At 41.1% G+C, this 27,225-nt stretch overlaps 1 protein-coding gene across 1 annotated transcript in view; it reads right to left on the bottom strand.

The window, feature by feature from the left end:
- COL4A2 (collagen type IV alpha 2 chain) overlaps positions 1-27,225 on the bottom strand; it is a 252,511-nt gene that overhangs the window by 89,179 nt on the left and 136,107 nt on the right. The window contains exons 5-11 of the mRNA XM_075852496.1: positions 16,359-16,493; positions 15,302-15,346; positions 13,841-13,957; positions 10,367-10,438; positions 8,090-8,125; positions 7,946-8,008; positions 6,935-6,970 (exon numbers count right to left, since the gene is read on the bottom strand). Of these exons, the coding sequence (XP_075708611.1) occupies positions 6,935-6,970; positions 7,946-8,008; positions 8,090-8,125; positions 10,367-10,438; positions 13,841-13,957; positions 15,302-15,346; positions 16,359-16,493 (504 nt within the window). The remainder of the gene's footprint in view (positions 1-6,934; positions 6,971-7,945; positions 8,009-8,089; positions 8,126-10,366; positions 10,439-13,840; positions 13,958-15,301; positions 15,347-16,358; positions 16,494-27,225) is intronic.

Genomic DNA, 27,225 nt, shown 5'->3' with positions numbered 1-27,225 from the left:
GTGTTATTTATTTAGAAAAACTATCATTTTTGACGGAGTTATGACCTAGATTAGCTTTATGCTAATGAGTTTCTTAATGAACAACTGGGCGTGTTTTACTTTTTGGCCAAGTGGGCGTTGTACAGAGGAGTGTATGACGCTGACCAATCAGTGACCAATCAGCGTCATACATTTCTCCCCATTCATTTACACAGCACATAGAGATATAGCTATATCGCTATGTGCAGACACATAAACACACTATAACGTTACTGCAGTGTCCTGACAATGAATATACATTACCTCCCGACACTACAGCACAGCAAGCGTAATCTCGCGAGATTACGCTGTAAACTGTAATTTCAAACGAGATTACGCTTGCTGTGCTGTAGTGTCTGTGGCTGCACATGGCGATATAGCTATATCGCTATGTGCTGTGTAAATGAATAGGGAGAACTGTATGACGCTGATTGGTCAGCATCATACACTCCTCTATACAACACCCACTTGGCCAAAAAGTAAAACACGCCCAGTTGTTCATTAAGAAACTCATTAGCATAAAGCTAATATAGGTCATAACTCCATCAAAAATGATCGTTTTTCTAAATAAAAAACACTGCTGTAATCTACATTACAGTGCCGATTAGATTATGTACAATATAGGCCACTTATAATGTGGTGACAGAGCCTCTTTAGGCTTCATGCCCACTTCAGTCTTTTTCTTCAGGGTGCTAGCCGTTTTTCTGATGGCTAGCACCCTGACCCATTCATTTCAATGGGGCCATGCACACTTCAGTTTTTTTGAGCATGTCCTACTTTGGTCCGAGATTCCGTGAGGCCCATGCAAGTCAATGGGGCTGTCAAAAAAACTGAAGGCACACGGAAGGCATCCGTGTGCTGTTCGTGTGTGACGGAGCCGTTGCCTAGCAACGGCCGGGCAGGCAGAAGTACATTAGAGATATTACACTAATCAGCAGCCACTTCTCTCTATCCATCACTGATAGAGAGAAGAGGCTGCTGATAAAAATAAAATAAAAGCAGTTCATACGTACCCCGGTCGTTGTCTTGATGACGAGTCCCTCTTCTTCCTCTAGTCCGACCTTTCTGTATGACGCGGCAGTCCATGTGGCTGCTGCAGCCTGTGATTGGCTGCAGAGGCGGTCACGTGGGATGAAGCGTCAACCCTGGAGGCCGGCCTTCTGACGTCATCCCGTCTTGAATGACCGCCACTACAGCCTGTGATTGGCTGCAGCGGTGACATGGGATGAAACGTCATCCTAGGAGGCCGGACAGGAGGAAAACGCAGGGAGTTACATAGTTAGTACGGCTGAAAAAAGACACATGTCCATCAAGTTCAACCAAGGGAAGGGAAAAGGGAAGGAAAAATTTCTACACATAGGAGCTAATATTTTTTTGTTCTAGGAAATTATCTAACCCTTTTTTAAAGCCATCTACTGTCCCTGCTGTGACCAGCTCCTGCGGTAGGCTATTCCATAAATTCACAGTTCTCACTGTAAAGAAGCCTTGTCGCCTCTGCAGCTTGAACCTTTTTTTCTCCAGACGGAGGGAGTGCCCCCTTGTTTTTTGAGGGGGTTTTACAAGGAACAGGATTTCACCATATTTTTTGTATGTGCCATTAATATATTTATACAAGTTAATCATGTCCCCCCTTAGTCGTCTTTTTTCAAGGCTAAATAGGTTTAATTCTTTCAATCTTTCCTCATAACTTAAATTCTCCATGCCCCTTATTAGCTTCGTTGCTCTTCTTTGTATTTTTTCCAACTCCAGGGCATCCTTTCTATGAACTGGAGCCCAGAACTGGACTGCATATTCTAGATGAGGCCTCACTAATGCTTTGTAAAGTGGCATTATTACATCCCTGTCCCGCGAGTCCATGCCTCTTTTAATACACGACAATATCCTGCTGGCCTTTGAAGCAGCTGATTGACACTGCATGCTGTTATTGAGTTTATGATTTACAAGTACACCCAGATCCTTCTCAACAAGTGAATCCGCCAGTGTAGCGCCCCCTAGGACATATGATGCATGCAGGTTGTTGGTACCAAGATGCATAACTTTACATTTATCTACATTAAACTTCATTTGCCAAGTGGACGCCCAAACACTTAGTTTGTTTAAATCTGCCTGTAATTCATGAACATCTTCCATAGTCTGAACTATATTACATAGCTTGGTGTCATCTGCAAAAATAGAAATAGTGCTATTAATCCCTTCCTCTATATCATTAATAAATAAGTTGAATAATAGTGGTCCCAGCACTGAACCCTGGGGTACACCACTTATAACCGGGGACCATTCAGAGAAGGAATCATTGACCACAACCCTCTGGATACGGTCCTTGAGCCAATTCTCAATCCAATTACAAACTATATTTTCTAAACCTATAGTCCTTAATTTACCCATTAGGCGTCTATGGGGGACAGTGTCAAATGCCTTTGCAAAGTCCAAAAACACTAAATCCACAGCGGCCCCTCTGTCTAGACTTCTGCTCACCTCTTCATAAAAACAGATTAGGTTAGTTTGACAACTTCTGTCCTTAGTAAAACCGTGCTGGCTGTCACTTATAATGCTATTTATTGTCACATAATCCTGTATATAGTCCCTCAATAGCCCCTCAAACATTTTCCCCACGATGGATGTTAAGCTTACTGGTCTATAATTACCCGGGGAAGACCTAGAGCCCTTTTTGAAAATAGGCACCACATTTGCCCTGCGCCAGTCCCTTGGCACTATACCAGTCACTAGAGATTCTCTGAATATTATGAAAAGGGGGACAGAAATAACTGAACTAAGCTCTTTAAGAATTCTAGGGTGTAACCCATCTGGTCCCGGAGCCTTGTGCACATTTATTTTATTTAATTTAGCTTGGACCATCTCTACATTCATCCAATTCAGTATATCAACTGATATATTAACAGCACTGGCACCGGCTACATCAGCTGCTCTTTCTTCTGTTGTATATACAGAGCGGAAGAACCCATTTAGTAACTCTGCCTTCTCTTGATCCCCTGTGATCAACTCCCCATTACCATTATCTAGGGGTCCTACATGTTCAGACCTTGGCTTTTTTGCATTTATATGCTTGAAGAATTTTTTAGGATTTGTTTTACTATCCTTGGCCACCTGCCTTTCATTTTGTATTTTTGCTAATTTTATTACATTTTTACAGATTTTATTAAGCTCTTTATATTTTACAAAGGCTACAGATGTACCCTCAGATTTGTATTTTTTAAATGCCCTTTTTTTGTCATGTATTGCCCCTTTCACAGAAGGTGTAAGCCATGTGGGGTTTAATTTGAGTCGTTTATACTTATTACCTGTAGGAATAAATTTTGCACTATAATAACTCAAAGTAGATTTGAAAATCTCCCATTTATCATTTGTTCCATTATTTGACATTAGTTCTTCCCAGTCTATATCCTGAATTGCAGCCCTCATCCTGGGGAAATTGGCTTTCTTAAAATTAAATGTTTTTGCCCTCCCAGCCTGCGTTTGTTTTTTACAGTATAGGTAAAATGTAACTATATTATGATCACTGTTACCGAGGTTTTCACGAACATTGACATTCCCAACAAGATCTGCATTATTAGAAATGACCAGATCCAACAGAGCTTCACCTCTAGTCGGGTCTTCCACAAACTGGCCCATAAAATTTTCCTGCAATAGGTTGAGGAAATGTCTCCCCTTTGCAGTTGAAGCCGAACCATGACACCAATTAATATCCCGGAAATTAAAATCTCCCATTATCACTACAGTACCCGCCTGTGCAGCCCGCTCCATCTGTTTATATATCTGACCTTCCATCTCCTCAGTTATATTGGGGGGTCTATAGATTACACCAAAAGTAATTTTTTCAGTGTTTACCTCCCTTTCTAGTTCCACCCACAAGGTTTCAACCTCCTCACAGTCTTGACCCACTATTGTCTCTTTCACACTCGCCTTCATATCACTTCTCACATACAGACATACACCACCACCTTTCCTATTTGTCCTGTCTTTACGAAAAAGTGTAAAACCCTGTAGATTTACAGCCCAGTCATGTGAAGAGTCCAGCCATGTTTCAGCAACACCAACTATATCTATATTTTCTTCCAGTATCAAGGCCTCCAGCTCCCCCATTCTGGGTAAGTATGAACTGATTTTTTTTTTTTCATTCAAATTGTATTTTGCGAGCGCCGAGCATGGCCATTCTTCAGCGCTAGTCACTGTCCAGGGTCCTGAAAGACATCAGCCCATTAACTCTTTCAGCACCCTTTGCAGTGACTAGCGCTCAACAACCCTGCTCTTTCAGCACCCTGGACAGTACCATGCTCGGCGCTCGGAAACAGAAACACGGAGTGCACACGGAAACCACACGACCGCTAAAACGGCCATACGGATCTGTCAAAAACGGCCGCTAAAACGGTGAAGGAAGTGTGCACAAGGCCTTAAGCCTATTATCCTACAATGTTGATTCAGAAGAAGGCAAAAACTCCTATAAAGCAGAAGCCAATTTTCAACATTTGAGGGAAAACATTCCCTGGATTAACGACTCAACTCCAGTAATCCAGTACCCATAACTTGTAATATTATTACACTCAAGAAAAGCTAAACTTTTTCACTGAATTAACCATAACAACTTCCTCTGTCAGATCGTTTCATAGTTTCACTGTTCTTACAGTAAAATATCCCCATCTATGATGATGTAGAAACCTTCTTTCCTCTAGACGTAGTGGATGCCCCATTGTTAGGGTCAGTTCACACAGAGTTTTTTTTTTACGTGGAAACCACGTCAGAAAATGTGCCAAAAAACTGCCGAATTTGTCTCCCATTTCAATGGGAGGCGGAGGCGTTTTTTTTCCGCAAGTGGAAAAACCGCCTCGCGGGAAAAAGAAGCGTCATGCCCTATCTTCTGGCGTTTACCTCTCTGACCTCCTATTGACATCAATGGGAGGCAGACAAAAGTGTATTTCACAGCGTTTTTGCCCGCGTTAAAAAACGCGGCAAACAACGTGCAGGCAGATCAAAATCTGCCCCTAAATTCCAAACGGACATTTGAGGCAGAATTTTCTGCCTGCAAAAAACCTCTGTGTGAACATACCCTTAAAGTTACAGTTCTGAGTATAAATAGATTGACATCTGATTTATTTATACACAGTTATTAGGTCACCGCTCAGCTAGCTTTTTTTCTAAACCAAATATTTTGATCTCTCTGGATATTGCTGTTCACCCATTCTTACACAAAGTTTTTTAAAATAAAAAATAAATAGCTACATTTAAAATAAAATAAATCATACACATTTATTTTCTATGGACTTGCATTGAATTAATGACTAAAATTAGATACTGTACATGAGACATTCTCTTTAAAGGGGTTTGGCATTGAAAAACATTTATCACTTATCTGCATGATAGATGATTAATGTATAAATGCAGCAGGGTCCGACCGCTGGGAGCCGCAGCAATCACACATTTATCACCTATGCTGTGGATAGGTGATAAATGTTTTTCATGGGCCAACCACTTTACGAATCTGGTCTTTTTATGTTACACGCAGTTCTAATGTAGTCAAAGCGAAAAAAAAGTGGGCCATAGTGTAACACAAAAGTTTATAATAATACACATATGCGTAACATATTCAAATTTTTTTAATGAGGATCTGTCACTGCTTTAAGTAATGCCCAATCTCATAGCTAATCTAATAGGCACTATCACACTCATAATGCCAGTGAAAATTGTGTCCCAAAAAGTCTATTATTTGAAAAGTTATGACAATTTTTCTAAATGTGCAAATGAGGCTATACTAGACAAGTGGGTGTCAACAGCAGGGATTCCCCTGAGGTGGAGTTACCTCACAGCCTCTGACGCTGTCCTATCATCATGAAGCTGCTTCACACAGTGTGAGAGACTGAGGCTGGAGGGAAGGGGGATCACTTAAAACAGCCATATCTCAGTCTGTGGACCACCTAGAACAGTAGTTGAAAGATGAGAATCTAATCTTTCATATGGCACCAGGATTGCAGTTCTAGCTGGGAAACAGCCGGAGGTATCACCAATTGAAAACACAGTCGGGAATGGAAGCTGTATACTACACGCTGTGTTGCTGGGCAGGGAAGGGGGAGAAGCTGTATGATGATTGGACAGCATCATACAGAAAATATTATACCGCCCAGAGTGAAAAGAAAGAGTTACCTCCCATTTGGCAAGTATAGCCAAATTAGCATATTTAGAAAAATGCACATAACTTTGAAATTAATAAACGTTTTTTTTTAAAAATCATAGCACCTATTCGATTAGTTAGGAGATAGGGCATTAATAAACTAGTGACAGATCCTCTTTGACATGCTGTATAAACTACTCAGGTAAAAATTTGTCTCAGATAAAAATGACTCTATTCTACTTGCATATTCGGACACCTGATTACACATGTAGCAAGTAAGCTGATAATATTTTATTTCATAGAAATGTATTTACTTAGAGACAAACAAAACTAAAATAAAACTAAAAGGACCCACAGCCTTCTTGCTATTCTATTGACTAAACAGCTTTCAGAATTGTGTTTTTTTGAATGAAGGTTATAACACCTAAAACAAAAAGAATATTTAGACTTCAAAAAAACATGTAATTAGTTGTGTTACTTATTTTTATAGCATCTCGACCACAGCAACAATTTCAGTACATGACAGTGTAAAAAAAATAAATGAATATATATATATATATATATATATATATATATATATATATATATATATATATATATATAATGCAAAAAATAGGCAGCACTCCGGAGTGCTGCCTATTTTTTGCATTGTATACTATTGGGATTTTGGTCTGATCTCGTTGGCTTGCACCCTCACTATACCGGTGCTGCTGGATCCATCTATCTATCTATCTATCTATCTATCTATCTATCTATCTATCTATCTATCTATCTATATGTACGTCTTTAACTTACTGGTGGTCCTGGTGGTCCTGGATACCCTTGAGGTCCCTGTAGAGAAATACCACAGTATCGATCAGTAAGTCACAGGTATGTTCTTTTACATCTACCAACATTTTCACTGTAAACAATTTACTAGTTCTACTACCTCCATTAGTACCATGGACGTTAAATAAAGGGCAGCTCACATGCACGACTGCTGCTCCATTTAATCCCTCTGTAGTCGTGCAGTGAGGAGGAACAGGGATCTCGGACCTCCATTCTAGTGATCGCTGGTGCTCCTAGTGGTGGGGCTCCAAGCAATCAGACATTTATCACCTACCCTGTGGATAGGTGATAAATGTTGATCTTGGCACAACCGTTTTAACCAACTGAATCACTTTCAGATTTGCAATAATGGCCACATAGGGGAGAGAATTGTCTGGACTGACTAGAGAAAGTAAATTATTTCATTGCACAATCGAGTACAAATGTACATGAAGATTATTAGAAATGAACATGATGATAAACTCCACGAAACGTTCCCAATGCTATGAGTTTTTCAGATAAAAGCACAGGAGAATCACAGAGCAAGTGCCTCAGAGCTGGTAAAAGCTGTGGTAAGCCAAATTGTAGTGACTTTTTTTTTTATCACTCACAGTAAGACACATCCTACATAGAAGTGGAATGCATGGTTATCGTCTAGTAGTGACTGCTGAAGCCATAGCACAAGAAAGACAGTATAATATAAATAAAGCACAAATATAATATTCTGAAAGAGTTATTTTAATTAAGCCACTTGCAAACCTCCCAATCGTCCCGTTTTTTATTACAATGTGCAACGAAACACACTTCAAAGGGTGAGGGGCTTATGCAAAAATGCCCAAAATATTAGGTGTTTCTGATAGCTTTGTGGGTGTTCCTGGACAGAGCAGGGTGGGCTTAATAATATCTGATAATGGGGATTCAAATTTTGGAAGGTATGACCTTGTCTAGCAGTTTTATATTGGAATATTCATTTTGTTCATCTGGGTCAAATGCACTTACAGAAAATCCAGGTAGGCCCATTGGGCCAATGAATCCCTTGACGCCAGGTGAACCTCTGGGACCCTGCAAAAGTCAAAAGATTATAACTACACAACAGTAAACAACAAGAATGCAAATGAAGATTCATTCAATATTATAACTTACTGGAAGTCCAGAAATGCCGGGGTCACCAGGATCCCCCTAAAAGGAGAAAAATTAAACCACATTAACAAGTATGCATAAACAGGTACAAATGTATCAGAGCTTAAAGGGGTATTCCCAAAATCATAAATGATCAACTATCCATAGGATAGGTGATAATTTTCTGATCGCTGGGGCTTCCACGACTGGGACCCCAGCGATTGTGAGAACGGGTGTCCATACCCCCGAATCCTCCTCACTGCACTCCCCACAATGTGAAGGACCTTGAATGGAGTGGCGATCAAGCATGCGCCCACAGCTCCATTCACTGTCTATGAAAATGACGAAAACAGCTGAATGCTGTACTCGGCTGTTTCGGCCATTCCCATTGACTTTGAATGGGGCGCAACGCGCATGCTTGACCACCGCCCCATTCAATGTCCTCCTCACTGCCGTCAAACTATCATTGCTTCTATTACTAAATATTACGCTGGGTCTCTTGAATAGCAACAATCTACGCTTTTTCTACTTGAGTCTACTTGGCATAAGCTTATGTCACTCATACAGACCCCAGTCCACAGGGGGACCACAAACTCCTATCACATTTACTGGTGATGATTGGACTGACTCCTGTCACAAAGTTATAATGAAGAAGATCACATCTTAGCCTCTCTAACTCTATACATATAATCTCTGTGTCTATTTAGGAGAATATTGACAATATACATAAAAGAAGTGCAAAGTTGACAGACCAACAATATTCTAGCAGTGTCATTTGTTTGTTCCCAGCTAAAGCTAAATTCACATCTCGTTTTGTGAACACGTTTGTGGTATACGACGACGTATACGTTTTTAAAGTTACCAAAATGTATGCATTTGTAACATACGCTTAAGTTTTTTTGTAGTATACTTCGTATAAGTTTTTGACCGTTATTACGGGTAAAAATTTATACTTTTTTTGTTCTTGAGCTAAATCTAACTTTGTAAAGTCAAGATTTCCCATATATGGTGACAGAAACATATAAGTTTTACATATGCAAACGTAGGGTTTAAGACTGCATATGTCATCCATACGTCGCCATTGACTTCAATACTTAGAAAAAGTATATGTGTGGTATACGTTTTGGAAAAGTACTAAAAAGCGTAGTAGACTATGCTTTTCAGGACATAGGGGAAAAAAAAGGATAAAATGTAAGCACACAAAACTTATGCACAAACTACACCGTTAGGGCATCCGTCCTGACTATAGAAATCAATGTAAACGCTGTGGTACACATTTGACACTGTTTTTTCATATCAAAACATGCACGTCAGACGTACAGTAAAAACTAGATGTGAACTTAGCCTTAGTTGCATCTGTACATTTGGAACCCTTTTATCATGGGTGGCTGTGTCATGTGATCTCAGTCTGACCACCAGAAAATAACTTGCTCTCATGTGTAGACAGGAAGTCATTTCTCTTGTGTCTGATTTCCTGTGAACTGCAGGATTACATCATCACCTTTCAAATCCCTCCTGGCTGCTCTGAGACCCCTCCCCATCCAGTGTATTTCTATGAGATGCTGCAACTCACTGATCTCCCCTGCTTGTTAGAAATCACTTGCAGGAGAAAGCTTCATCACATAGGATCCAATGAGATTCTGCAGTGAGAGCACATAAGTTCTATGTTGCTGATCTATCACTTGCTGCACTTACATAGGACTCAGAGCAGAGCAAGTGCAGTGTGATGAGACTCCGCCCTCTCTTCCACTGCAAAGCCAGAGGCATGATGGGAAATGTAGGCTGTATTAGGGGTACCATATCAGAGGGGAAGAAGGAATCAACATGGCAGACAACCCATAAATTGCAAATGAACTAAAACAGGTATACTAACCTGTGTATGTTTGGTTATAAAAACCTAATGGACAAAACCATTGGACAAATCGAATTCATTTTATAAAAATACATCAGTTTATATCACTTCAGTCAGGATCTGATTTTTACAGAATCTAAAAAATGTATATTGTTTATCAGTATGCCTCCATGTGAAATCAGTTTTGGATTCTGTAGAAATCCCACAGAAAGTACATCATGGCATGCTACATCGTATGCCCTATTACAGATATATTCTACCCTACAAACACCATACAGCAGCACACAGAGTCCCTGTGTTGCCATACAGCCTTTTGCACACAGTTCTACTATGTGCATGAGGCCTTAAACTAGGCATTCATTTTTTACAGAAAGTGACCACATAATTTAGCTTCATAAACATTCCTAATGACACAAAGGTTGCTTAAGCTGTATTAAAGATGCACTTACCCTAAATTTAATTTTCAAATCCGCTGAAATATAATAAGGTTCACCTTTTTGACCCTTGGGACCTTCTTCACCCTGTAACATAAAATAAGTTCATATTTAATAGGAGAATGCAGCATTACAGGACACCTATTAGAATTCAATCCCTTCTGTACATGTTGCATGCTTTCTGCTCTGGGTAATAGAGGGAGATCCTTAGCAGGGGACCTGACCTGTATTGCATCCCTATGACTTAACCGGGAATATGCAGAGGGGTGTCAGACAGCCAAAGCGTTGTCAGATAATCACCTTAAAGAATATAGAAGTATGGAAGAGCTTCATTTTAATCACAGCAATGCACCAAAAAAAGTATTCTTGTAGAATTACTGCATAATAAACCAACACTGTGAAAAAGTCGTTAACCCCGTGCCAAATTTGTCGTAACTGTATGTCATGGCAGACAAGGGGTTGCCACAGTTTGTTGTAAAGGTCTGACAAGCTGATGCTGCGGGCTCAGAAGCTGAGCCCATACCATCAGCCGCGGGTGTCAACGGTATATTACAGCTGACACTCAGCTGTAATGGCCGCTACTGGTGCTAGCTCCGATCCCAGGTGATTAACCTCTTAGATGTTGTGGTCAATAGCGACCGGGACATCTAAGTTGTTTATAGCCCATCAACACCCCCGCAACGCGTTCACGGGGGTGTCGATGGTTGCTTTGGCAGCTGGAGGCCTAATAATGGCCTACAGGTCTGCCATGTACGGAAGCCTATTAGGGCCTGCAAGAGGCAGGGCTTTAATAAGATGCCTGCCAGTGTAAAACGGACAGTTCTTATACATTTCAGTGCACAAGTAGTGCAATGTATTATAATAGCGATCAGGCCTTCAAGTAGTGGGACTCAAAAAAGTTTTAGAAAACTTAAATTAAGTCCTTATTCATTGGAAAAAAAATGAAAGAAACTATACATAATTTGTATCGCCCTGTCAGTAACGGCCTGAACTATAAAAATATGTTATTTATCCCGTGTGAAGAATGCCGGAAAAATATAAACCTAAAAAACAATGCCAGAATTGCTGTTTTTTGGTCACCTTGCCACCCCAAAAATGCAATAAAAAGGGATAGCATGTACCCCAAAATGGTACCAATAAAAGCTACAATTTGTCCCGCAAAAAATAAACCCTAACACAGTTCCATCGATGGAAAAACAAAAAAGCTCTCAGAATATGGTGACACTAAAACATCATTTCAAAAAAAATAAAAAATGTTTTATTGTGTAAAAGTAATAAAACAAAAAACAATATAAATTTGGTATTGCCATAATCGTACTGACCCGCAGAATAAAATTAGCATGTAAATTTTAATGCCGCATACAGAAAACCATAAAAAACTTGCAGGAATTGCTGTTGTTTGATCATCCTGCCCTTCAATAAATGTAAAAGGGATCAAAGAGTCATATGTAGCCCAAAATTGTACCAGTAAAAACGACAGCTTGCCCTGCAAAACACAGCCCTCATAGCGCTACGTCTATGAAAAACTCAAAAAGTTATCGCTCCCATAAATCCGCGATGAAAAAACATCCCTAAGTGTAGGCCGGTTTTAAGAGGTGGTTATCAAGGCCCTAATGTTTGGAAACAAGAATGGGAGGGCCCAAGCACATCTGCTGGAAGAGAGGGTGCCCGTATTGAACCAGGGCAACACTTTCCCAGTGAAATTCGACCAAAGGTGCAAAGCGTGTACCAAAAGAGAGATTAGGGCCTGTTCACATCAGCGTTGGCTTTCCGTTACGGAGATTTACGTCGGGTGAACCCTGCAACGGAAAGTCAAACTGAAACCACAGCTTCCGTTTCTGTCACCATTGAGATCAATAGTGATGGAAACATTGCTAATGGTTTCCATTCGTCACCATTCTGGCAGGTTTCTGTTTTTCCGACGGAATCAATAGCGCAGTCGACTGCGCTATTGATTCCGTCATTAACTGCAGAGTCAGGTTAACAAATATTGAGCTGCGTTTCTCTGCTAACACATGGTGAGTTACAAAAATAAGGAATTAAAATTGAATATCTGCAAAATTAAATAACCTTTCACATTAAGGGTATGTGCACACGACAACGCCAAATACGTCTGAAATTACGGAGCTGTTTTCAGGAGAAAACAGCTCCGGAATTTCAGACGTTTTTACAAGTGCACGCGTTTTTTGCAGCGTCTTTTACGGACGTAATTGGAGCTGTTCTTCATTGGAGTCAATGAAAAACGGCTCCAATTACGTCCCAAGAAGTGTCCTGCACTTCTTTGCCACGGGCGTAATTTTACGCGCCGTCTTCTGACAGCGACGCGTAAAATGACAGCTCGTCTGCACAGAACATCGTAAGACCCATTGTAAGCAATGGGCAGATGTTTGCCGACGTATTGAAGCCGTCTTTTCAGGCGTAATTCGAGGCGTAAAACGCCTCCATTACGTCTGAAAAGAGGTCGTGTGCACATACCCTAACTTTGCTTTAATTCCTGTGAAACGCCTAAGGGTATGTTCAAACGCTAAACTAAAAATGGCTGTAAAAAAACTGAGCTGTTTTCAAGGGAAAACAGCCTATGATTTTCAGCCGTTTTTGAAACGACAAACGTTTTTTTACGGACGTTTTTGGAGCTGTATTGACCCAAGGAAAAACTGCTCCAAAAACAGCTCAATAAGTGACATGCACTCTCCAGGGCATTTTTTTATGCATCGCTTTTCAAACGGCCGCGTAAAAAAAACGCCCCTCCAGGACGAAACGCAGTTTTTCCCATTGAAATCAATGGGCAGATGCTTGGAGGCGTTCAGCTTCCGTTTTTTCAGCCGTCTTTCGAGGCGTTTACCCTTAGGCTATGTTCACACGCTAAAATAAAAACGGCTGTAAAATACGGAGCTGTTTTACCCTTAGGCTATGTTCACACACTAAAGTAAAAACGGCTGTAAAATACGGAGCTGTTTTGAAGGGAAAACAGCCGCTGATTTTCAGTCGTTTTTAAAGCATCAAACACTTCTTGATGTATTTTATGGAGCCGTTTTTGGAGCTCATTTTCTATTAACACAATGAAAAACGGCTCCAAAAATGGCTCAAGAAGTGACATGTACTTCTTTTTACGGGACGTTTATTTACGCGCCGTTTTTTCAAGCGGCCGTGTAAACAAAAACGCCCCATCTAAACGAAACACAGTTTTTTTCCATTGAAGTCAATGGGCAGATGTTTGTAGGCGTTCAGCCTCCGTTTTTTCATGCGTTTTTGGATAAGTAAAAAAAAAATATCAAATTTGTAACAACATAGAGTGAGAAATGTCAGATTTAAAAAATGTGGCTCTGTCAAGAAGGTAAAATCTGGCTGCTGTGGCAAGGGGTTAATATATTGCACTTTATTTTTTCTTTCTTTAAACTGGATTCCCGAAAAAGGACATTATTCAGAGGTCTTATATGAATATTGCCATATCTAGCAATTTTTCCACTTCATAGATTAAATAGTACTTACAGAATAGCCTAAAGAACCGCTTGGACCTCTTGGCCCATGCTCGCCACCATCGCCCTTCGTTCCATTACAACCATCCAATCCTGGCTTTCCTCTTGAACCACCTTGTCCAACATGACCCTGTACATATTATAATTGAAAAACATTATTGCACATAGAAAACGTCAGTATACTGAATGCATTAGTTTTAACTGTCAGGATAAAATGTACATTTCAAACAAAAAACATACTGTAAAAATGTACCTGTGGTGAATAATTAATCAAATCGAACATGATTGTTTTGCTTTCAAGCAGGTGTTTTTTTTAGTCCTTGTAATGCCTTCTGTGCCCTCATGCTAAAAGTTATGTTCTTGCTCACCAAGCCAGCATTTTGGGCAGTCTTTGAAGAAATATTAACGTTTGCCAGTCTGTTACGCATTTTAGCTGCGTCCTTTACTCCAGTACAATGCACCTTACTTTAGAGTATAATATTGTGACTGCTACACTAATACAATACAATAGGCAGATTCAGCCTGACAGGGAGTTCTGATCATAGCCGAATGTGCAGGGCGCTCAGCTGAGCGCTTCTGCACTTTTGCGCAAGCGATGGTGGGGCTCTCAGCACCTGGACCCGCACCGATCCAAACTTTTAATATGTTTCTATGATATATTAAAAGTTTGCAGAAAGTGCAGTTACTCTATGAATATTACTGTCACAGATAGACGGTGCTAGGTCTGTAAAAACTGTAAATTTTGCACAGCCCATTATTACTGTCTGGGACTGGTTGCTATTAAGAGTGTCCAGTTAATCTTATTATCAAGTATAATTATTCCTGTAGGTGTTACGGGGCAGTATACAGTAGATTCTCAGTCATATTCTCTGTTGGGCCTACAAATACAGTAGGTAACATGTTTTGCAACCAGTGACTGCTGAGGGGATCTGGGCAAAAGGTAGTGACTAGACTTTGCAAGGACCCCCGGTAGGATCAGTAACCACTCCAGCTCGTAAGCTCAGTGCAACAGCCGGGGTTGACTCGCGCCATATTGTGCAAGGTAGTGGGTGGCCCCGCATTGACCCGCAGAGGTACAAGTGGAAGAAGAGCAAGAGTGATGGGCTCACACCGTACATAGATCCAGGTGGGACTGCCGCGAGCTTGGCTTCCCTGACCTCAGTTTTATACCGCTTTATACCACTTTCTCAATTTATGTGCCTGGATGGGAATAACCCTTTAAGCATTAGAAATACATTTTCCATTAAGGGGTTAATTGTTACTTAAAGGGGTTTCCCAAAAAACTGACATTCATCACCTACCCACAGGATAAAAATACTTGTAGATGTCCCCATAGTTTTTATCTTAAAAGGTAGTTCACCATTCAACAATGGAAAAATAAATATTTAATAATATGCTAATAGTTAATAGGTTGTTTTAAAATATGTACACCAGCCATTACATTATAAAACGTGTATAATGTTGTCATACTTACAGGTACGCCATTCGCCCCTGAAAATCCTGTGACACCACCTTGGCCCTAAAAGAAAAAAAATACTTTTTTACATTAGTTTTGCCATCTAGGTTTGAACATCTTTTAAATGGAAACTATGACCAAAATTAATGTTAACATATAAAGTAACTGGGCATTTTTCCATTTTTGTCTCTAAATCAATAACTTTATATGACTTTCTTACATGTTATGCTTTGTTTCTTCCTGGAGGCGGCACTTAAAAGAACTGCCCCACCCTATTTTCACAGCAGAAGAGGGATGATTTAGACTCTGTTCACATATGATTCATGGCTGTAGTTATAAGTGGAAGCCATGATGCTCTTCCAGATCCATCGTATGGTGGATAAGAATTCCACCCGGTTGATCCCATTGGCTGACAATGAGGTCTGTCGTGCTGCCTTTAAAGGCAAGAAAAGCAAGGCACGCCAGACTTTTCTTGCTGTTGAAGCGGAGGGAATTGCTGATGGAGGTAAACAGAGCCTTAAGCTCGCAATACATTAGGGATTTCTGATGGCCGTTTTCTTAACAACTTGTCGTTCATGGTTGGTCTGCGAAGGTTGTCGTTCTGGATGACCACTCCATAAGTCAAAATGACAAATCGCTGATCGATATCTGCCTTGATCTGTGGCCTGGTCTGGGCTTCTATTGATGGGATGCAGATCTGTGGTTTGGCATGAACAACATACAAGACTGCACCAGAAAATGACGGAAAAAAATCTAACATAGCAGATCAACTTTTCCAAAGATATCGGTTTTCGATATTACAAAAGGCACAAATGGTCATCCAAAAGTAGACTTAGTTGTCCTTTTCGGCCAACTAAAATCTTTAGTGTATGGTCTGTTTTACAATCCAGTCAATAGTCTTTTATCTGCAGTGTATTATGTTTGTCCACTAGATGTTAGTACATATAAAAACTAGAACATTACATAATTAATTGTTACATGAAACACATAACAATATGTGTTATTCTTTGTTTCTTCCTAGAGGCATGGATTTAAAAAAATATTTTAAAATATTTTAAAAAAATTAGATTTTTACCTTATCTCCAAGTGGCCCTGTGACACCTGGTTGACCTCTTTCACCTTTGTCTCCTTTACGACCTGGTAATCCTTCTATTCCAATAAGTCCCGGTGGCCCTTGTATGCCTTGACCACCCAGTGGTCCTGGTTGCCCCTGCATAAAAAAGAAACAAAAAGTATATAAAAAGCAGTGTAAAAATGTTTTGTTTTGTTTTGCCAGATATGGGTAGACAATCATATAATTTATACACATCTTCAAGACCTTCCAGTAGTTTACAATTCTTACATTAGACTTATATGTTACTTCTCCGTGGTATAATCGCTCAGTTATCTGTAGCTTAGATTCATCAATTGTTTTGACCCATTCTGTCATTATTTTATTATTAGTTAGCAAGTAAACGCCCTTTTACACTGGGCAATTATCGGGCAGACAAGCGTTTATAGAAGGCTAGTTGCCGATAATTGCCCTGTATAAACAGGACAGCGATCAGCAGATGAACGAGCAAACGCACATTCATCTCCTTATCGTATAGTTTTAAAAAAGTAAAATATTAAACAGGGACACATGCTGCCGACATGATACAAATGTATGGGGAGGAGTGATCGGAGTAACGAGTGCTCGTCCCCATACTAGCGCCTTGTGAAAGGAGAAAACGAGTCTCGTTGATTGGCGCTCTTTGCACCGACCAAAATTGGCTGGCATAATAGGGCCTTTAGACAAGCTGCCTAAACATATCTTATCAAGTAGTACTGAAACAAAAGGCAGCTGTGCAACATGCCTGAGATCTGAGCATCTTAAGGACCTTTTACATGGGCCAAAGATCAGGCAAACGATTGCTCGTTCGAACACTCGTTCCTGATCATTGCCCTGTGTAAACAGGACAACGATAAGCCACCAAAAAAGCAAATGCATCACAAAAATGGTCGCTTGTCAGCAGCACATCTCTTTGTGTAAGCAGGGGATGTGCTGTCAACAGGATGCAAAATGCATGGGGACGTATTTACGATCGTTCGTCCTCATACATTCCGAATATTGCTCCATTTAAATGTATCAAACGAGCGCCGATCCACATGCTGTATTGTTGATCGGCGCTTGTTTACCGAGCAATTAATCTACCCATGTAAAAGGGCCCTTAGGCTCTGTTCACATTAGAGCTATGGCTTCGGGTTTATATTGGAGCAAAGACTGCTATGCTGGATTAGTTTTTAAATGGATACCGACAAATCCTGACAAACTCCATTGACTTATAATGGGGTTGATCAGATTTTCGTCAGGGGCTCCAGTATTTTTGACAGCAAGAATAGCGCCTCAGACTATGCTTATCATTATGATCATTACTGCTGATGCTATATCATAGCAAAGTCACCATGACATGTGTATGATTTCAAGAAACTCTCTTTCTCTCTTTATTTCTCAAGTTTACTTAAATTAAAACAGAATTTTTGTTTCTGTATTTAAAATGTGCTAATTTTTTAAGTGGCTATAGTAGGACTCATAACTATTTTATTGTAGTTTTATTTTGTTCCAACAGATGGCAACCTAACATAACTGTACTTCAGCAAAGTATATTTAGTATATTGTTGCATTCATTTTCTACAGAGTGTTACAGGTTTGGAAAAAGGCTCTATTATTTAAAAAATAAAAAAAGTTAAAAAGTGACAAAATAACTTGGTTACTCTCATGTCTCTCCTGGTACCTCCCCCGTCAGTACCAGGTTACAGTGGGTGCTGCTCACACAGTAAATATATTCCTATGGGACAGATGCCTTTTACTCACCCATGCACTAAGGGTACACCCAGAGACATAACTTGAAGCTCCGGGGACCGAAAGCAAAATCTGTAATATGGCCCCACCTACCATGTGCCATTTATAATACTGTCTCTGCCCATGCTATCACTATGTTGCATGCTACACCTGTTTTATAAATATAAAGGAACGTATAAAAGCAAAGGAAGCTGCTATGGAGTGGGTTATGGGTCTTATTCCTACAATTTGGTGGTCACTAAGCACTATTAGGTATCAGATGTTCCTGTTACTGATTATTTTTCAAGTAATGTTCAAAAAAATACAAAAAATATCTTCATCAAAATGCCTCCTCCTGCTACATGTGCCAGCACCCGTTCTATAAATTAAAAAAGCTCATCTTTGTTTTATCCAGTAAGGTCAGGTCTCATGCACATGGCAGTGCCATATGCACAGAGCCAGTACAGAGGCACATGGAATCCCTGTGGCATTATACTACAGAGCTATTGCCACTTAGTTTGCTGCTTGTATGGTGCCTCTGTTCTGCACTGTATGATGGAGGTATTCACCCCTAGAAGCAATGCTTCTAAGGGAGAATGCATTGATAATATGGCATCCCATAGAGGATTTCTTGGAGGCATACAGAGATACAGTAGGGGCCATAGAAATCTATAAACCCTGTAGTACGGCACCCTACAAAAAGGAGGTTGTATGGAACCATAATACAATCATGTATATGAATCCTTTTTCTCTTATCACAAAAATGTAATTGCAACTTCTGAGAAATATTTGCTTAGAATACAATAGATCTGAGAAATTGTGCTGTAACACTTTTCAACTACTTGCTCAAGGAAATTACCCAATTGTTAGGCTATGCCTTTCAGATAGGAAACTGTAATTCTAAACAGGGATTAGACTACTTCCAAATCTCAAAACATCTTGTTTTTCCCAGATGTACAAATGGAAACATGTGCAACATTCGTTTTGACTTCCATAATAATTTAGTATTAAAATTGTGCAAAAATATTTAAAACATATTAAATGTTTCGTAAGTAAATGTGACTGGATTGAAATTGAACAATTGAATCAATGGAAAATTTGCACTGCATTTTTAGAATATGAAAAGTAAAATTATATGTTTTGGACAGTTTCAAATATGAAATGTTCAGGTTTGGATTAAACTTAGACCAGGGTTATAACATGATTCATGTTTGATTCATGATTTATGTAGTATAAGCAATGCTGGAAAATTAATGTTTACATGTAGGTAAGGCTAAGTTCACACCACAATTGGTCACACAGTTGACACTATATGTTTGTTTAAAAGATACATAAGTATACTAAACAAAGGGGGTGCCAACATATGCAACTGTATGCCTATAAAGTTGATCATGTCTGCCATTGACTTTATTTATTAAAAAATATACACTTTAAAATGCAACAGCAAAAGGATTTCATTAGCGCTACCACAGTATTTGTCACTCAGCATTCTCAGATTCCTAAACAGAGAATCTGCCTTTTTCTACAGTAATATATCTCCCACCCGTATATACATACACATCTTGGCATAGTTGTCATCGAGGAGTTTTGGGACCACTGACATTCCCTGTCATGCACTGACATTTACAGTCATCTTCCAGTTGGATCTTATCTCATTTGGCCACCAAGTATATGGCCAAACATCACACGTCAGATGTTTGCATTATTGTATGACTGTTCCAATGTGTATACAAACTGAGAGTCAGGATTGAATAACTCAGCATCACAGCCATGTAGCTCATGCACATATTGTACAATGTAATGCTATTGTCATCAGGACAAGCAATAGTGTCACCCTAAGGGTATGTTCACACGCAGTGTTTTCTGACGTAATTCGGGCGTTTTACGCCCCGAATTCCGCCTGAAAATAAAGCCCCTAATACGCCTACAAACATCTGCCCATTGCTTGCAATGGGTTTTACGGTGTTCTGTTCCCACGAGGTGTAATTTTACGCGTCGCTGTCAAAATATGGAGCGTAAAAAGACACCCGCGAAAAAGAAGTGCATGTCACTTCTTGGGACGTTTTTGGAGCCGTTTTTCATTGACTACATTGAAAAACAGCTCCAATAACGTCCGTAAAATACGCCGCAAAAAACGCGAGTTGCTACAAAAACATCTGAAAATCAGGAGCTGTTTTCACCTGAAAACAGCTCAGTATTTTCAGACGTTTTTGGTCACTGCATGTGAACATACCCTTATAGTAAGCTCTGTGTAGCTTTATCCATATGCATCATATAAAACCATTTGTACAGCTGTGATGGAGTATTCCGAACTGAATCCATGGTATATGCCATAAATGTCTGATAGATGCGGGTCCCAGAATAAAATGAATGGAGAGGTGGCTGCACATTTGCACAGCTCTCTCCATTCATTCCTATGGGGGTTAGGTGAACAGCCGAGCAAGCGTACTCTGCTGTTTCCGTTACTTTCATAGGAAAGAAATGAAAGAGGCATGTCACCAGGCAGGACATGGGTCAGATGACCCCTGTTCTGGAGATACGTCCTGGTTCCATAGCTCCCACCTGTGCATATACCATAAGGCTGGGTTCACACAAAAAAGACCTATTTTCAGACGTATACTATTTTATACTATTTTTTTTACGTCTGAAAAATACGTCTCAAATACGTTGTCAAACATCTGCCCATTATTTTCTATGGGTATAACGCTGTATTGTTCCCACGCCTCGTAAAAAGAAGTGCAGGACACTTCTTTGGACGTTTTTGGAGCTGTTTTCTCATAGACTCCAATGATAACAGCTCCAAAAACGGACGTAAAAAACGCCGCGAAAATGCCGCGAAAAATGCGAGTTGCTCAAAAAACGTCTGAAAATCAGGGGCTGTTTTCCCTTGAAAACAGCTCTGTATTTTCAGACGTTTTTGGTCACTACGTGTGCACATACCCTAAATGTTTCAGTTGGGAATAGATCTTACATATGTAAATAACTTGCATTAATTTCTGGTGGTTTTACACAGACTGATATTTTCTACCTTTAACGAGTGTCGATAAACAATACAGCTTGTCAATCAGCGCTCATTTGCTCCATTCAAACGGAGCAATGATCGGGAGTATGTGAATGAACGAAAGTTACTATGGACGTTTGTCCTTATAGATTAGCATCTTGTCGGCAGTACATCCTGTGTTTAAACTGTAAGAAGTGCTGTCGACAAGCGACACTTTTTTATGGCCGCATAAAAGATCCAATCAGTAGCTGAATCAGTATTTGCTCGTTTATCGGCTGATCGCTGCTCTGTTTACAAAGGACATTGATCATGAATGAGCATTCCTACGAACACTCGCTCACCCGATCATTGGCCTGTGTAAAAGACATAGTGCAAAGACTTAGGCCTTATTCACACGAACGTATTTAACGTCCATGATACGCGCGTGAAAATCACGCGCGTCGGACGGACATATGTTAGTCAATGGGGCCATTCAGACAGTCCGTGATTTTCATGCAGCGTATGTCTGCTGTGTAAAACTCACGACATGTCCTATACTTGGGCGTTTTCGCACATCACGCACCCATTGAAGTCAATGGGTGCGTGAAAATCACACGCAGCACACGGAAGCACTTCCGTTTGTCGCGCGTGATTCGCGCAACAGTAGATAAAGAAATGAAGGAAAAAATAAAACCACTTCCTTTATTTCTTTTTCTAAACATCAAAACCGCGTGTCATAAGGACGGCATATGTGTGAAAATCACGCAGCCACGCACCAAACACTGATGACACACGGAACTGCAACACACGCAAAACGCTATTACAAAACCATATTTGGGCTTATCGATGAGACAGAGAGATGGCGTTCTTTTGCACCTTTCACAAGGAGCAATGATCGGTTATGTATGAGGATGAGCGATTGTTACTATGATCATTCGTCCCCATACATTTCCATTTGGAAAGTCGGCAGTTTGCACAGGGAGATGTGCTGCTGACTAGCGACCACCACATAAACAAGCAGATCAGCCGATAAATGTTCGTTCTTTGGCTGATTGTTACCCTGTTTACACAGGGCAATGATCGGGATTGAGCATTTGCATAAACGATTATTTGCCCGAGCATTGGCCTGTGTAATAGGGCCCTTAATCTATGTTGATAAATGACTGGGGAGGGACTAAGGGTGATATTACGCGGTGATATTATATGTGGACAGCTCATTGATTGGCGCTCGTTTGTTCCTTTCACAAGCTAGTATGTGGACGAGCACTCGTTACTCTGATCACTCGTCCCCATATATGTCTATCATGTCGGCATCACATCTCCCTGTTTACACAGGGAGATGTGCGGCCAACAGCGATAATATTTTCTGCATTTAAAACGATACAATCAGCCAATGAACGAGCGTTTGCACGTTCATCGGCTGATCATTCCCCTGTTTACACAGGGCAATTATCGGGAACGAGCGTTCTGTGAATAATTGGCTGGTGTAAAGTGGCCATAAATACAAGGTGTCATTATTTTTTTTATTATTATTATTTTAAGTGTTTTTATTTATTTAAATATTATATTTCATTTATTTATTTTTTCACATAAAATGTTTTTTTTTACACTTTTTTACTTTACTGTGGGCTGCCATTTTTTGTTGCATCTGTGTATGTGTCTATTCACGACACATACACACCTGCTGAGTAGTAACAGCGCATAGGAGATAGGGACCCTATCTCCTAAGCTTCTGCCGTTCTAACTCTAAACTGCGCATGCTCTGTGGCATGCGCAGTTCAGAGAGACCCAGCATAGAACCTGGCTTGTAGATGGAAAGCCAGAGCCATTTTGGTGAAGACCGGCAGCAGGTAAGGTGCGTGCATGCGGGTGTGTGTTTTGCGGGTTTCTTTGTGTGGCACGACTGCATGTTTGGGAGGTTTGTGTGTGGGGGTGTGGCATGTGGGAGAGTGCGTGCGGGGTTGGGGTGTGTGTGGGGTCTCTGTGTGTGGGGGGGGGCATGTGTGTGTGTGTGGGGGTCTGTGTGTGGGGAGTGTGTGCTTGTGGGGGGGGGTGTACGCGGGTGTGGGGGGTGTGGGGGGTGCAGAGTGTGGGGTTTGTGGTTTGTGTGTGGGGGATGTGTGTGTGGGGGTTGTGTTTGTGTAGGGGGGATGCGTGTGTGGCGGTTTGCAGAGCTGTTACATGTGTGGAGGAGGTTTCTGGGGGGGGGGGGGGCACCATGATTCGACAGAATTATTAATAACTATTAATATTTTTGGCGGATCTTTAGGTCCCGTGCGCCACAATAGAAACTACTTTATTGACATCTGGATTCTATTGCGGCGCAGGGGAGAAGACAGACGTCTGCTGTAGGTGGGTATAATATATTTATTTTTTCATATTAATAACTTTATTTTTTTTGCTTTTCAGGTTCTGCTGTACCTATTGGACTACATCGTAGATTCGGTGGACTACAGCGATGATCTACATTATTTGGTTTTTTTTTAAATAAAATGGTTAATGAGGGTCTTGAGTGGGAGTTTTTATTTCAATACAAAACTATTTTCTTATGTCTGTGTTTTGTTAATACTTTATTAGCACCTTAGTATAGGCAGTTGTCTTTTTGACAACGTCCATTACCAAGGCGGGACTTAGTGTTAGCCATTAAAAAGGCTAGCACTAACCCCCAATTATTACCCTGGTACCCACTCAGTAGTGATGGTCGGGAACTGCGGCAGCCACCGGCTGGTATTATGAGGCTGGGAAGGGTCAAAAACAGTGGCCCTTGCCACCCTTGTAATGCTAGGCTGCGGCTGCTTTATTGTATCTGGCTGGTTATGAAAATGGGGGGGGGACCACACATAGTTTTTAAAAAATAAAAATAAAAATAAACGAAAATGACATGGGGTCCCCCCCCCGCCATTTATATAACCAGCCAGAAAAAATAAAGCAGCCACAGCCTAGCATTACAATGGTGGCAAGGGCCACTGTTTTTGGACCTTCCCAGCCTGACAATACCAGCCTGCGGCCGCCCCGGTGCCCAGCCATCACTACAGGGTACCGGGGTAATAATGGGGGGGGGGGGTAACTGCTAGCCTTTTTACTGACTAACACTAAGCCCTGCCTTAGTAATGGATGTCGTCAAACAGGCAACTGCCATTACTAAAGTGCTAATAAAATATAAAAAAATAGATATAACTCCCTGTTCACACAGAGTTTTTGAAAGCGGAAACCGCGTCAGAATCAGCTCCATAAAACACTCTAAATTGCCGCACAGTAACTTCAATGTGAGGCAGAGGCGTCTTCTTCATGGGTGACTTTTGGTCGCTCGCAGGAAAAACAGTGGTGTGTCCTTTCTTTCCGCTGCTTCCGTCTCTGACCGCCTATTGAAATTAAGGGGACGCCTCTTTTTTACACAACGCGTTTTTTTCAAACGCTTGCGTAAAAAAGCGCATTTTAGGTACTAAAGGCTCGCTTTCCCATTGATGTAAATGGGACGATTTATCAAGCATTTTTTTAAGCTTTTTTGTGCATTTTGACGTTGTTTGTGCGCGTTTTTTGGCATGTTATTAGGACTCCCATTGACTATGGAAACATTTGGCGCGTTTTACATGGCAAACAATTGACCTTACGCTTCTTTTTTTCCTCAACACGCTGTTTTAAAAATGCTCATGTAAAAAAGCGCATCGTATGTACCAACAGCACGCTTTCCCATTGATGGAAATTCAATCAAGCGTTTTTTTATGCGTTTTCCGGCACATAAAATGCGCCACAAACGCATAAAATACACGCCGTGTTAACCTGTCAACTGAAAAGTCATTCACCACAAGGTCTTTCCTCTTGACTTTCATCATTCTTAGCCTTTTGGTGTGTCCCATGGCTACCATTGTACAATCTCTTCAAAAATGAAGACGATGCTTGACAATTTGAAGACACCTTTCCCTGGCTTGTAGCCAAAAATAGGGAGGGGGTGAGTCCCCCCCCCACACATTTACAGCAGCTGTGAGCCAGGTTGCTTTGCTCGATTCACTTTGCTGTAGTTTTGGGAAGTGCTCCCTCTGGTGGTCAACATAGAAAAACATGTAAAATTATTATTTAATTTTTAATACTTCCCAAAAGTGGCTTAATAGCATAGCAGCTGCTACAGGGCCTGAGGCATGAGGGGGCCCTTGCCGCCAGCCGTCACGGCCCCCCATGCCCGGAGGCTCCGCTAGCAGCCGCGACGCCACATTCAATAGTGTCTGCGTCCTTCGGATGCAGATGCTATTGAACATTATGACAGAGCAGGGAGGTATCTCCCTACTCTGCCATAGGCTACTGTACACAGTGGCGTAGCTCTAGGGGTTGCAACAGTCGGGCCCCCGTAGCCACACAGCGCTGACCTCGCTGGTCACGCTTCCTGAATGATGGAGCAAGGATCTGATGGTTCCTTGCTCCAGCATTCACTCTGTTGTGAGCGGCTCAGCGCAGGCAGGCGCGATGTTGTGACGCGATCGTGCCTGTCTGTGCCGAGTCACTCACAGCACAGACCGGAGGAGAAGGATCTGCCACCCGTCGTGGGAACGGGGATAGGTAAGTAGTTATGTTATTATTTTTCTATTAGGCACTATGGGGCATTATACTGGGTAGGGAAGGGGGGCTGATATGGTGGCTGCTATAGGAGCATTTTACTATATTGGGAGCATTATACTGTATGGGGGCATTAAACTGTGGGGACAGCTTTGGGGGCATTATACTGTGGGGGCAGCTAAGGGGGGCATTGTATTGTAGGGGCAGCTATGGGGGGCATTATACTGTATGGGGGCAGCTACGGGAGACATTATACTGTGGGGTTAGCTATGGGGGCATTAGACTGTGGGGGGCAGCTATGGGGGCATTAGACTGTGGTGACAGTTATGGGGAGATTATACTGTGGGGGTAGCTATGGGGGCCACTATGGGGGCCTTATACTGTATGAGGGCAGCTATGGGGACATTCTACTGTGGGGGCAGCTATGGGGGCGTTATACTGTGGGGGCAGCTATGGGGGGCATTATACTGTGGGACAGCTATGGGTGGCATTATAGTATGGGGGCATTATACTGTGGGGGCATATATGGGGGTATTATACTGTGTGGGGGCAGCTATGGGGGCATTATACTGTGCGGGGGCAGTTATGGAGAGCATTATATTGTGGGGCAGCTATGGGGAGCATTATACTGTGGTGGTCAGCTATGGGTGGCATTATACTGTGGGGGCAGCTATGGGGGCATTATGCTGCATGGGGGAAGCTATGGGGCATTATGTTGTATGGGGGAATTTGTTTGAGCATTGTACTGCATCGGGGCATCTGTGTAGGCATTATACTGTATGGGACATCTGTATGGGCATTATACAGGGTGGGCCATTTATATGGATACACCTAAATAAAATGTATATGGGAGGGGGAAACTTTTCAAGCTGGGTGTTGACCATGGCGGCCATTTTGAAGTCAGCCATTTTGTATCCAACTTTCGTTTTTTCAATATGAAGAGGGTCATGTGACTAATCAAACTTATCGAGAATTTCACAAGAAAAACAATGGTGTGCTTGGTTTTAACGTTGCTTTATTCTTTCATGAGTTATTTACAAGTTTCTGACCACTTATAAAATGTGTTCAGAGTGCTGCCCATTGTGTTGGATTGTCAATGCAACCCTCTTCTCCCACTCTTCACACACTGATAGCAACACCGCAGAAGAAATGCTAGCACAGACTTCCAGTATCCGTAGTTTCAGTTGCTGCACATCTCCTATAACTATATAATGTGTAAGTTAGAACAATAATGCAGAGAGGCCACCATTTTTCCTCTGGAATTAATTCCCGATTGTCACTCATAATCTTTTCAGGCCACGTGAAATCCATAACGTCTTTTGCCACTGTGGTTATAGCCTGTGATTACTGTTTTTCGGTCTCTTTTTGGACACAATATTTTTGGATACAATTAAAGTGGTTGAACTTGATTTTTGAATCTTTTTTTCAAACATACTAACTTTGTAAAGGGGTTTTACAACCTTTTTATAAATCCCTGTATAAGCAATTGCAATGTTGTAAAAAGATGATGGTACAGTTATTTGTTATGAAATATGTATAAATGTTATTTTTTTTTATTTTTTACATTAGTTCCATGGTATTTCTTGCAAAAGCTCACACCTGTTTCGAAAACGC

The sequence above is a fragment of the Rhinoderma darwinii genome, chromosome 2, assembly GCF_050947455.1.
Source record: "Rhinoderma darwinii isolate aRhiDar2 chromosome 2, aRhiDar2.hap1, whole genome shotgun sequence".
In the NCBI taxonomy this organism is placed as follows: Eukaryota; Metazoa; Chordata; class Amphibia; order Anura; family Rhinodermatidae; genus Rhinoderma; species Rhinoderma darwinii.
Note: the sequence above shows the minus strand (reverse complement) of the source record. Positions and strands in the feature narration are given on the sequence as shown.